General features: G+C 43.0%; 1 protein-coding gene across 1 annotated transcript in view; it reads right to left on the bottom strand.

Annotated features, from left to right (window-relative positions):
- The window catches only part of slc6a8 (solute carrier family 6 member 8), a 56,152-nt gene that overhangs the window by 7,559 nt on the left and 36,098 nt on the right, over positions 1-12,495 (bottom strand). The window contains exons 6-10 of the mRNA XM_036143542.1: positions 11,729-11,832; positions 11,455-11,579; positions 8,961-9,073; positions 6,551-6,688; positions 6,372-6,474 (exon numbers count right to left, since the gene is read on the bottom strand). Of these exons, the coding sequence (XP_035999435.1) occupies positions 6,372-6,474; positions 6,551-6,688; positions 8,961-9,073; positions 11,455-11,579; positions 11,729-11,832 (583 nt within the window). The remainder of the gene's footprint in view (positions 1-6,371; positions 6,475-6,550; positions 6,689-8,960; positions 9,074-11,454; positions 11,580-11,728; positions 11,833-12,495) is intronic.

Below are 12,495 nucleotides of genomic sequence, written 5' to 3'. Positions count from 1 at the left end.
CTCAAGTTCTGAAGATTTGAGTGTGATCTGCCATGGTTTAAATGCACAGAAAAACTTTTCCGATAGTATTGATTACAAGTTCCAAAATTATATGAACAGCCTTGATCCTGATATGTACGTTTACCAAAAGGAAGGTGACAATTGTTTATACTACACAGAAAATACTCTTAAAGATACACTCAATCAAAAAATGTCTTTGGTGCACTTTAATAGTAGGAGTCTACACTCAAATTTTGAAAACATTAAAGATTATTTAAATCAATTTGAAACACCATTCAGCATGGTTGCCATCTCAGAGACCTGGTTAAGGGGAGATGAAGAGTTTCAGTTTCACTTAGATGGTTATGAAATGTTTTGTATGAACCGAAAACATAAGAGAGGAGGAGGAGTAGCTTTATATATCGACAAAAATATGAACTGCAGTATTGTGGAAGACATGTCAATGTCAGTTGAGGAACTTTTTGAATGTGTAACAGTAAAAATTTCACATCCAAAAAGTAAAAACCTTATTATAAGCTGTATGTATAGAGTCCCTGGATCTGATATGAAACTATTTACGGAGTGGATGGATAAATTATTTAGCAATAAAGACACAAAAGATCTGATACTTTGCGGTGACTACAATATTAATATTTTAAATCCCACGAAACATGGCCTGACAGATGAATTTATTAACACAATGTTTACTCTGGGTTTGCATCCGCTGATCACCAAACCTACCAGAATTACAACTTATAGTGCAACATTAATCGACAATATTTTTTGTAATATTCTGGGAACCAAAGTAATTGGAGGAATATTAGTTAATGACATTAGCGATCATTTACCAGTCTTTATGGCATATGATATTGAGTATAATAAAAACAAAGAACTGGATTATGTTTCTTATAAAAGAACTGTAACGGAGCAATCTGTAGTTTCTTTAAAAAATGATCTTGCCTGTCACAACTGGGAATCTATTTATGAGGAGACTGATGTAAATGCAGCTTATGACTATTTTCTTAATACATTTCTTTCAATTTACGAAAAAAAACTGTCCCTTTAGAAGTATTAGGATTAAATGTGATACAAAAACACCATGGATGACTAAGGGGCTATTAAATGCATGTAAAAAGAAAAACTATTTATACAAACAGTTCCTGAAAAGAAGAACAATAGAAGCGGACTTTAAATATAAAAGATATAAGAATAAGTTAACATGTATAAAAAGAGAATGTAGGAAACAATATTATTCTGATCAACTAAATAGGAAAAAAAATGATATAAAGGGAATTTGGAATGTTATTAACACTGTCATTGGACGTGGATCTAGTGGACCATATCACCCGGAATATATTGTGGAGAACAATACAGTTATAACAAACAAAGAAGAAATTGCAAATGGGTTTAATGATTTTTTTGTTAATGTAGGACCAGAACTTGCTAGGAAAATTCCAATTGAAGACGATTGGTGCAGTGAATTAATAAATAACAATTTCAATTCAATGTTTTTGGCCCCTACAAATGAACAAGAGGTTTTGAGTGTATTTAAAAAATGTAAAAACAAAAAGTCACGTGACATAGATGACTTAGACATGAGATTGGTTCGAGGGGTGGCGGAAGAAATCATCAAACCATTTACACACATTTGCAATCTATCCTTCCAAAATGGACTCTTTCCCAATAGAATGAAAACTGCTAAAGTAATCCCACTCTTCAAATCTGGAAATAAGAATACTTTCACCAACTTTCGTCCGGTTTCACTCTTGCCACAGTTTTCTAAAATCTTAGAAAAATTATTTGATTGTCGGCTTCGCAGTTTCATAGAACAAAATAAATTGTTAACCGAAAGCCAGTATGGGTTCAGACAAAATAGGTCCACATCACTTGCATTAATTGATTTAATTGAAAGCATTACAGATGGCATTGATAAACGTAAATTTGTTTTGGGAATTTTTATTGATTTACAGAAGGCATTTGACACTATTGATCACAGTTTACTATTAAAAAAGCTGGAAAGGTATGGCATCAGAGGGTTACCTAACAAGTGGTTGCAGAGCTATTTGGAGGATAGAAAGCAAATTTTACAGTTTGGAAAACATAAATCTGGGCTCAGGGGCATAACATGTGGAGTACCGCAGGGCTCCATTTTGGGTCCAACTTTATTTATTATGTATATAAACGATATTAGCAATGTGTCTTCCGTTATGAAGTTTGTACTTTTTGCGGATGATACTAGTATTGTATGCACTGGAGACAACTTGGAGCAACTTTTGGCACAAGCAACAATCGAAATGAACAAGTTAAAGAAATGGTTCAACAACAATAAATTATCACTAAATTTGAAAAAGACTAAACTAATGTTATTTGGCAAACGGAAAACTAATGTACCAATTGAAATTATTATTGATAATGTAAGCATAGAGAGGGTTAAAAAAAATACTTTTTTGGGTGTGATTATAGATGAGACATTGTCCTGGAAAGATCACATTAATTATTTGCGCACAAAAGTTGCAAAATGTGTGGGAGTGATGAACAGAGTACGTCACTTCCTCAGTCAAAATGCATTGTTCCTCTTGTATCATTCACTTGTTATGTCATATCTGAATTATTGTATTGAAGTTTGGGGAAACAACTTTAAGACCAATCTTCAGCCCCTGGTTACACTACAAAAAAGAGCTATTTGAATTGCTCATAAAGTAAATTATTTACATCCCACTAATTTATTGTTTCTAAATTCTTCCAATTTAAAATTGTTTGATCTTGTAAATTTAAGGACTGCGCAAATAATGTTTAGAGCGTCAACTGGCTCTCTTTCAGATAATGTCTTAAAACTTTTTCAGGAGCGGGAGGCACTTAGCACTTATAATCTTAGAGGCGAAAATCGATTATACCAACCAAAAGTAAGAACTACATTGAGATCAATGTGCATCTCAAGTCGTGGTGTCACCCTCTGGAATGGTTTAGCGGAGGAACAAAAGTGTTGTGAAAACATAAATCTTTTTAAAAAAATATTTAAGCGGGATGTCCTGAGAAAATACCTGGAAGAGAGTGAGTGATGTTCTATGAGGGTGTGGTGGTGTAGGGAAGGAGATAGTTGGGCCAGTGTGTTGTCTTGTATGTATGAGTGTGGATGTGTCGTTTGTCTTGTCTTGTCGTTTGCAGGTCTTGGGAGTGTCCCTGGGATGAGCGGGAGGGGATTGGACATGTATAAGCTTTTGCTTCTTCCATCCCCCTTTCAAGCCATGCATCTGTATTGTTTATCATTATATGTATTGTAAAATGTGTGCAGGTTTGAAATAAACTTTTGAATTGAATTGAATCAGCCGTAAGAAATAACCACAGAGGAAGAAGAACGTGGGATAAAGGCCACAGCAGCCAGGCCAGCAGACAAAGGCTCAGAGGTAGTTAGTCTGGCTGATTACCGTGAGTAAATGATGCTTCTACTGATGGACAGCAGCAGCTAAGAGACCCTGAAAAGGGACCAATAACGACTGACCCTCTACTAGAACTGGAAAAACAGAAATCGATCCATCGCTGCCATCAGCTGCACCAGGCGAGGCCATCCAGGCATAAATGGACTTCCAGAAATACACAAAGAAGGGGAGCCTCTCAGACCCAACATCAGGATTAACTCTCCACACCACCAGCAAACCTCCACAGACTTCATTTCTAGAGACCGGCACCAGGAGAACCATCGTCCCCTCTGACGTCTCCTCTCTGCTCACCTGCGTTCATCAGAGGCAGTGAACTCTGGCAGGACTCAGAACACCAAGCAGCACTAAAAGAACCGATTTAACACCAAACAGATGTGTGGCCTGGTGGACCTCTGTCTGTCAACCACATATTCAGAGACAGCATTTACCAACAGAAACATGGTGGTCTGTGGGCTCCTAGTGTTCCCCATTGGAGAGCAGGGCCCTCAGTGCTGACTGGGAACTCCACCAACTCTGGTTTAGACACGTGGATGATCCTACGGTATGGTGGGACTCAGACAGACACTTGGGTTAAAATCCAGACCAAAGACATTGAGGCGTTCAGCAACGTCAGGTTTACCAGAGAGGACGCCAAGAACACCATGTTGGCTACTGAGCGGTACACACTGAGGAAGATCAGAGTCTAAAGACTGAGGTTTACCAGACAGAACCGGGTTCCTCCCAGAGAACATCCAGACCTCAGCTCAGCGGTGTTGTGTCTGCGGTCCAAAGCAGCGAGGACGGCTGAGAGTCCATCAGAGAAACTAAACTATGAACGCCTGGAGCAGCAGGAGGACCAGCAGCCAGACTCAGAGGTCCTCTGGTACCTCCAGGACAAAGGAGACACAGCTGAGGACAATGAGGTCCAGATGTTGGACAGGGAGGACAGATGTTAGGAAGAAGCCATCTTGGTCCAAAGAGCAAAGCCATCAGTGAACAGAGGAGGAGGATGGAGCTTCAGCTCCTCAGCGTTTACAGCTCGGTTCTCCATCACGTTCCAGAGAGATTACATCAGCATCTCATCATGGTTCAGGAGACCAAGTCCTCCTCTCACACCAAGCAGCAGCTTCTAACCACCAGGACAGAGATGGTGGCTCACTGGTTCTGACCTGGACTGGTTCTGGGAGGATGGACCTCCATGTGCTTAGAAACAGCAGCGCTCCACCTGCAGGTAGATCAGAGACACCTGGACAGGTGAGGAAACGTCTTCAGGAGAACTGAGAGAAGGTCCTGCTGCCTCTGATTTAAGCCTGATTGCTGATGACCCGGATCACTGAGGATCTGCTCAGTCAGTCCGTTGTGTTAGAATTTATAGAAAGTTCATCATAGAAAAAATCTGAATTAATTATTGACTAAAATAAACTTTAACAAAACTTTCTAATATAAACTGAAAGGTCTGAACTTTGACTTTTCCCTGGAGTTCAAATCTGATCTGATCCTATTTTAGGATCGGCTCCACCCTGCAGCGTAACACCACAGTGTGTTACTGTGTGTTACTGTGTGTTATTGTGTGTTACTGTGTGTGTTACTGTGTGTTACTGTGTGTTACTGTGTGTTATTGTGTGTGTTACTGTGTGTGTTACTGTGTGTTAATGTGTTACTGTGTGTTACTGTGTGTGTTACTGTGTGTTAATGTGTTACTGTGTGTTACTGTGTGTGTTACTGTGTTTTAGTGTGTGTTACTGTGTGTTACTGTGTGTTACTGTGTGTTACTGTGTGTGTTACTGTGTGTTACTGTGTGTTACTGTGTGTTACTGTGTGTGTTACTGTGTTTTAGTGTGTGTTACTGTGTGTTACTGTGTGTTACTGTGTGTTACTGTGTTACTGTGTGTTACTGTGTGTTATTGTGTGTGTTACTGTGTGTTACTGTGTGTGTTACTGTGTGTTACTGTGTGTTATTGTGTGTGTTACTGTGTGTTACTGTGTGTTACTGTGTGTTACTGTGTGTGTTACTGTGTGTTAATGTGTTACTGTGTGTTACTGTGTGTTACTGTGTGTGTTACTGTGTTTTACTGTGTGTTACTGTGTGTTACTGTGTGTTACTGTGTGTTACTGTGTGTGTTACTGTGTTTTAGTGTGTGTTACTGTGTGTTACTGTGTGTTACTGTGTGTTACTGTGTTACTGTGTGTTACTGTGTGTTATTGTGTGTGTTACTGTGTGTTACTGTGTGTGTTACTGTGTGTTACTGTGTGTTACTGTGTGTTACTGTGTTACTGTGTGTTACTGTGTGTTATTGTGTGTGTTACTGTGTGTTACTGTGTGTGTTACTGTGTTTTAGTGTGTGTTACTGTGTGTTACTGTGTGTTACTGTGTTACTGTGTTACTGTGTGTTACTGTGTGTTACTGTGTGTTACTGTGTTATTGTGTGTGTTACTGTGTGTGTTATTGTGTGTTACTGTGTGTTACTGTGTTATTGTGTGTGTTACTGTGTTACTGTGTGTTACTGTGTGTGTTACTGTGTGTTACTGTGTGTTACTGTGTTATTGTGTGTGTTACTGTGTGTGTTACTGTGTTACTGTGTGTGTTATTGTGTTACTGTGTGTGTTATTGTGTGTTACTGTGTGTTACTGTGTTATTGTGTGTTATTGTGTTATTGTGTGTGTTACTGTGTTATTGTGTGTTATTGTGTTATTGTGTGTGTTACTGTGTTATTGTGTGTTATTGTGTTATTGTGTGTGTTATTGTGTGTTACTGTGTGTGTGAGAACATAGTTTCTGTATTTTACCACCAAACTGAGGACTTTGATGTAAAGTGAGGAGCTTTTCTCTTAGCCAGTGTATGTGTGTGTGTGTGTGTGTGTGTGTGGGGGGGGGGGGGTATCTACTGGTGAAGCTCACAGTCGGCCCACAGAGCGGCTGGAAGTGAATGGAAGTGACGGCGCGGTCCTCTGTGAGTATTTAAAGCGAGAGTCTCACCATAGACCCAGGAGACCACGATACATTCCCAGAAGGTCTGCCACAGCAGCGTCATCCCGCTGGCTGAGTAGTAGTCGAACAACTGGAAGACGTACATTCCTCCCTGCAGACAAACATCTCATCAGGACAAACATGAAGCCAGTGCTGCAGCGGGTTGTAAATAAAGTTTTCCTGCTGACCTGCGTCACCATGGAGAGGTCGATGATGAAGCACAGTAAACAGCAGATCGCCACAGCAATCTCTCGCTTGTAGCGGTGGTAATATTTTCCAGGAAACAGATCCAGAATCCCGGTGACGAAGCCCTCCACCCCGACAAACTGCAGACACACACAACACCGTGGCTGTTAGAGTCCGGAGATCCCAGCCTCCCTGAAGGCATCATCTGATTCTGTCCTTCATCTTCATCACCGTCTGACGATGACCCAACCTCCCCAGAGCAGTAAGGCGGAGAGAAAATCACAAAGAGCTTTACAAACACATGACAACGTAAATTAAACAATTAGCAGAAAGCCTGTGTAGAAATGTTTTATCTGCGTTATGAAACCATGGCTGGAGTCAGCAGCATTAAGCGATGCGAATAACGATGAAAGTTATTGCATAACAACTTTTTCAAGAAGCTGGAACACAAACAGGATTTTGGATATTGGCCTACAGCGGCTGGTGGCGAGGGATCGAGATGTTCTTTGAAATAAGACGGACTGCTAACTGAGAGGCTCTTTAACAGAGGCCCAGTGGAACCAGACACCTTAATAAATAAAGTGGAGGGAGGACATGCAGAGGCCTGGAGCTGGTTTCATATGACCAAACATAACGACGTCCTGCTAAAGTTAAAAGGACAGCACTTGTTCTATATTCCTGAGCAAGGCAGGAGGAGAATGCTCAGCCTTAAACCAGCAACCTTTTTAAAAAGAAGGTCAGCAGCTTCAGTATTGACTAGAACCTGAAGAACATCAGGAGCCACAATATGATTAATAGCATCTGACAGGATTTAGAGTTTCTACTTTTAGAAGCTAGCAGGTTTGCAAGATGCTCAGTCTGAGTCGTTTTAATACGACATTTAAGACACAGAACTTTGAGTCGTCCTGCTACTGAAAAGTGTTTTATAGATAAACTTATATAAAGATAAACCAAGCTTGACTTAAGACAAAACTTTCACAGGAAGTTTGATCACTTCCAGTTTGGATGCTTTCCACAGGCATTTGATTTTTTTATAGTTTTAGTTGTCTGTAATGTTTTTCTGCTCATGTTCAGCACTTTGTTTTGTCACTGAAAAGTGTTCTAGAAATAAATGTGCCTTACCTTCAGTTAAAGGAGGTCCTGCCACTAAAATAGATTTATCATGACTGTCAACAGTTTTAACAAGTGTAGACACGTCCCCTTCATCAATATTTAACTCAAACAGAGCAGAGAGGCTTTCAGGGATACCTTCATTTATAAAGCAGCTATGGTCACTGACATCTGTAATACTAAATACCATTAATGTCTAACTGATTGGAGAAAACCAGGGCTAACGAGTCCTTTACCTGTGGGCCAGTGACATGCTGTTTAAAACCAAATCAGCTGCTGCTTTACATGATGCATCATCAACACGAAGATTAAAATCGCCCCAAATTAAAACTTTCTCCACTAAAATAACGCATGAGAGAAATTAATTAATCAGACCCTTCACCCTGATTTCTGCACTCATGAAATCATTTTCTGCTGCTGGAGGACATCAGGGTCTATTTCTCTCTCTCTGCTGAGTTCTCCTACTGCTCTCCAATCTGCATTGTTTGTTGTTATTTCAGCTTTTAACTTTTGGTTCTCTGTAATTTCTCTCTTCATAGAAGGTACACCTGGTCTGGCAACCTTCTGACCAACCTGGAGGATTTGATAGAGTCTGACTTTGGAAAGAGATGATGTGATGTTAATTGGCGCTACAGAAATAAAGTTTAATTGAATTGAAAATTGAACTGAGCCTCTTAAGAGCAGCAAACATCTCTGCAGACCCCACGCTTCCTGGAAACAACCCGTTTAGTCCTTTACCTCCAGGTGGCGCTACAGAGCGCTGTTTGAAGTCAGTCAGAGGATCCAGATCCAGACCAGCTGACTGGTACCGATCCAACCAGGGCTTCCGCTTTTAATGTATATATTCATATTTAGAAGATAATTCTTTCTATTTATCTTTCTTGTGTATTGCAAAGCCAGAAGTGGAAGCAGCTGGTAAACATACTGGGAGGACCAGCTCTGTCCATATATGGACATTTATTTCCTGATCACTGTATAGAACGTTTCCCTGTGTTGGAAATGTCCAGTCTGTATATTTCCTGTATATTTTTACCTTTGTGTGGCTCTGCATGCTTCACTGAGGCTCAATAAAGGTTATTTCTATGCTGTTCTATTCTAGTTCATTGTTTTATTTTCAGTATTTATGAGTCGGGATGAGAGGCTAACTTTCATTCTAATAGGCTAATAGGTCAGGTTTACATATTCAGTCACGTGCTCGTTAAATTACAAAACACTGAAGAATCCGTGAAACCAAAGCAAAACTAGTTGCAGACGTTGCAGACGTTGCAGATGTTGCAGACGTGGTTTTAGGACGCTGGTCACCTGACTGTCGAGTCCCAGCAGCAGCAGCATGAAGAAGAAGAGCGCCGCCCACAGAGGAGCCACGGGCATCAGGCTGACAGCCTTTGGGTAGGCGATGAAGGCCAGACCCGGACCTGAAACACACAGCGCACACACTCAGACTCCTGCAGCAGCTTCATTAGCTTCAGTTCAACATAAAGCTTCATAAAGCTGCTCTAGAACCTCACGGTTTCTGCTGAGATTCTCATCCAGAGATGTTAGAGTGAAGGTTTACTGAGAAATGAGGCGCAGGTCAACAAACCCCAACACGTTAATATTTGAAACTATTAGCTTTTGTTCTGCTTGCAGCTGCTTTAAATCATTTAAGACGACGAGGTGATGGCTGGTTTCCTCCAGTCCCACAGAGAAGTGACTGAATGCAGCAGCCATGCAGCCATGTGAGCAGATCTGCAGCCATCTGTGGACGGACTAAATATAACCGTCAGTTGGTGACGTGCCGTCATGTGCTGCAGAGCCGCTCTTACACGTACAGTTGGCAGATAAACACCCCACACCGGTTCATTCAGGGCTTCGTCTGAGGCCAGCGCTGCATCAGAGGCTGGGCCGGGAACACGGTGCCGTTTGGACCTCAGAGCTCAGAACCACCTTTTAAATGGACTTTACTCCACCCAATTTATCCTTTCCCAGTTTTTCCACAATCACAGTCTAAGCTGGACAATTTCTTCAGATTTGCCCCACAATGTTCAGCTTAGAGGGTGATGGTGGTTCTGATCCAGTGAAACATTCAGAACCTTCTCCATCCAGTAGCAGGTAGTCCAAAGCAGTCTTTAGCCAAAGCAGCGGTCACCATGATGCTGTCAGTGAGGAGGGAGGTAGGAAAATTAGCACGTATGCTACGTCCCGCGGCTAGTTTAGCCTAGGAACCCCGCTGGGTCCCTTTTCCTTCCCACAATCCTTTGCATGACATGACGTATCAGCCCAGCTCACATAAACCAACTAAAACCTCCGTAGAGCAGAGAGCGTCTCTGTGTAGCTCATGTCCAGAAGGCTGTAGGATCTGAGATCAGGAGGTAGGAGATAGGAACAGGAGCTAGGAGACAGGAGCTAGGAACAGGAGATAGGAGCTAGGAGCAGGAGATAGGAGCTAGGAGACAGAAGCTAGGAACAGGAGCTAGGAGATAGGAGCTAGGAGACAGAAGCTAGGAACAGGAGCTAGGAGATAGGAGCTAGGAACAGGAGCTAGGAGTTAGGAGCAGGAGATAGGAGCTAGGAGACAGGAGCTAGGAACAGGAGATAGGAACAGGAGATAGGAGCTAGGAGCAGGAGATAGGAGCTAGGAGACAGGAGCTATGAGCAGGAGATAGGAGCTAGGAGACAGGAGCTAGGAGCAGGAGATAGGAGCTAGGAGATAGGAGCTAGGAGACAGGAGCTAGGAGCTAGGAGACAGGAGCTAGGAACAGGAGCTAGGAGATAGGAGCTAGGAACAGGAGCTAGGAGTTAGGAGCAGGAGATAGGAGCTAGGAGACAGGAGCTAGGAACAGGAGATAGGAGCTAGGAGACAGGAGCTAGGAGCAGGAGATAGGAGCTAGGAGACAGGAGCTAGGAGCAGGAGATAGGAGCTAGGAGACAGGAGCTAGGAACAGGAGATAGGAGCAGGAGATAGGAGCTAGGAGACAGGAGCTAGGAGCAGGAGATAGGAGCTAGGAGACAGGAGCTAGGAACAGGAGATAGGAGCAGGAGATAGGAGCTAGGAGACAGGAGCTAGGAACAGGAGCTAGGAGATAGGAGCTAGGAACAGGAGCTAGGAGTTAGGAGCAGGAGATAGGAGCTAGGAACAGGAGATAGGAGCTAGGAGCAGGAGATAGGAGCTAGGAGACAGGAGCTAGGAACAAGAGATAGGAGCTAGGAGCAGGATATAGAAGCTAGGAACAGGAGCTAGGAGCTAGGAGCTAGGAACAGGAGCTAGGAGTTAGGAGCAGGAGATAAGAGCTAGGAACAGGAGCTAGGAGCTAGGAGATAAGAGCTAGGAACAGGAGCTAGGAGCTAGGAGATAGGAGCTAGGAACAGGAGCTAGGAGCGAGAGCTAGAAGGTAGGAGACAGGAGACATGAGATAGGAACTAGGAGCAGGAGCTAGGAGGTAGGAACTAGGAGCTAGGAGGTAGGAGCTGTTATTAAGGGTATTCTGATGGAGCCAACATGTGTCCCACTGCTAGAGGACTTCCTGTTTTCTGTCCAATCAGAGCCCAGAGATCAGAGAGACACGCCCACTCTGTCATTCACTCCTAGGAGGTTCTGGACAATCTGGACCTCAAGGTTCTGTTTGTCCTGGCGTGTCTAGAAGAACCCCTGCCTGGTGAGAAAAGTGCTGCCGTGGACTCTCATTTCCCGGCTTGCTAGAAAAGGGGGGAATCGCCATAGCAACCAGTGATTACGCAACACTCCATGCTGTAGGTCCTGACAGGAGGAAGCTGGAGACATTCTGACCTTCTGCTGCGTGGAGCTCTGAGTGGGTACCTGATTCAGCGACCTGTGAGATGTCAACGCCCTGCTCAGCTGCCATGAAGCCCAGGATGGAGAAGACCACGAAACCAGCAAAGAAGCTGGTGCCGCTGTTGATGAGCGCCAGGACGAAGGCGTCCCTGCAGGAAAGGAGACGGCCGTCAGACGCCTGAGGGCTGTGACACTGCAGGCACTGACTGAAGGTGTGACTGAGTCGCTATCTGAGGCCTCCTGCTCACAAAGCCTCAGTCAGCAGAGGAGCAGCGACACGTGTCAGAACTTCTCCTACTTGTAGCAGTCGTTGTTGAAGCGGTTGTAGCTTCCCAAAGCGGTCAGCGCTCCCAGCCCAATGGCGTAGGAAAAGAAGATCTGCGTGCCGGCGTCTATCCATACCTGCACAGTCACAAGTCACAGGTGAGAGGTCTGAAGCCGCACATGGAGCTACAAGCAGATTTGATTTGTTTTAAATCAGCCAACCAGACGGCTGCAATTTTAAACCTTCCCTCTGAATTTAGCTTCAGAGGTTATTCAAGATTTCTTTGTTAAAAAATATAAAAAGTTTTCCAAGAGTTTTTCTTTCTGCAGCTTTAAATTATTTTGGAAATCGTTAAAAGCAGATTTTGCTTTTAAGACTAATCTTAAAACTTTCCTTTGTGACAAAGCTTCTAGTCAGAGTGGCTCATGTTACCCTGAGCTATCTCTATAGTTATGCTGCTATAGGCTTAGGCTGCTGGAGGACATCAGGGTCTATTTCTCTCACTCTGCTGAGTTCTCCTACTGCTCTCCAATCTGCATTGTTTGTTATTATTTCAGGTTTTAACTTTTTGTTCTCAGTCAGTTTCTCTTCATAGAAGGTACACCTGGTCTGGTGTTCTGTTAGCTGTGACATCATCAGGGGAGGCAGATCATCCTCTATCACCATCTACCATAGAAAGTACTCCTGGGTCAATGTGAGCTTCTGTGCTTTCTGTGTCTCTGCTCTGTCTTCTCTAACATAGAAAGTACTCCTGGGTCAATGTGAGCTTCTGTGCTTTCTGTGTCTCTGCTCTGTCTTCT

Source organism: Fundulus heteroclitus, chromosome 1 (genome assembly GCF_011125445.2).
Source record: "Fundulus heteroclitus isolate FHET01 chromosome 1, MU-UCD_Fhet_4.1, whole genome shotgun sequence".
Taxonomy (NCBI): domain Eukaryota; kingdom Metazoa; phylum Chordata; class Actinopteri; order Cyprinodontiformes; family Fundulidae; genus Fundulus; species Fundulus heteroclitus.
The sequence above is the reverse complement of the archived record's forward strand: the minus strand, read 5'-3'. Positions and strand labels throughout refer to the sequence as shown.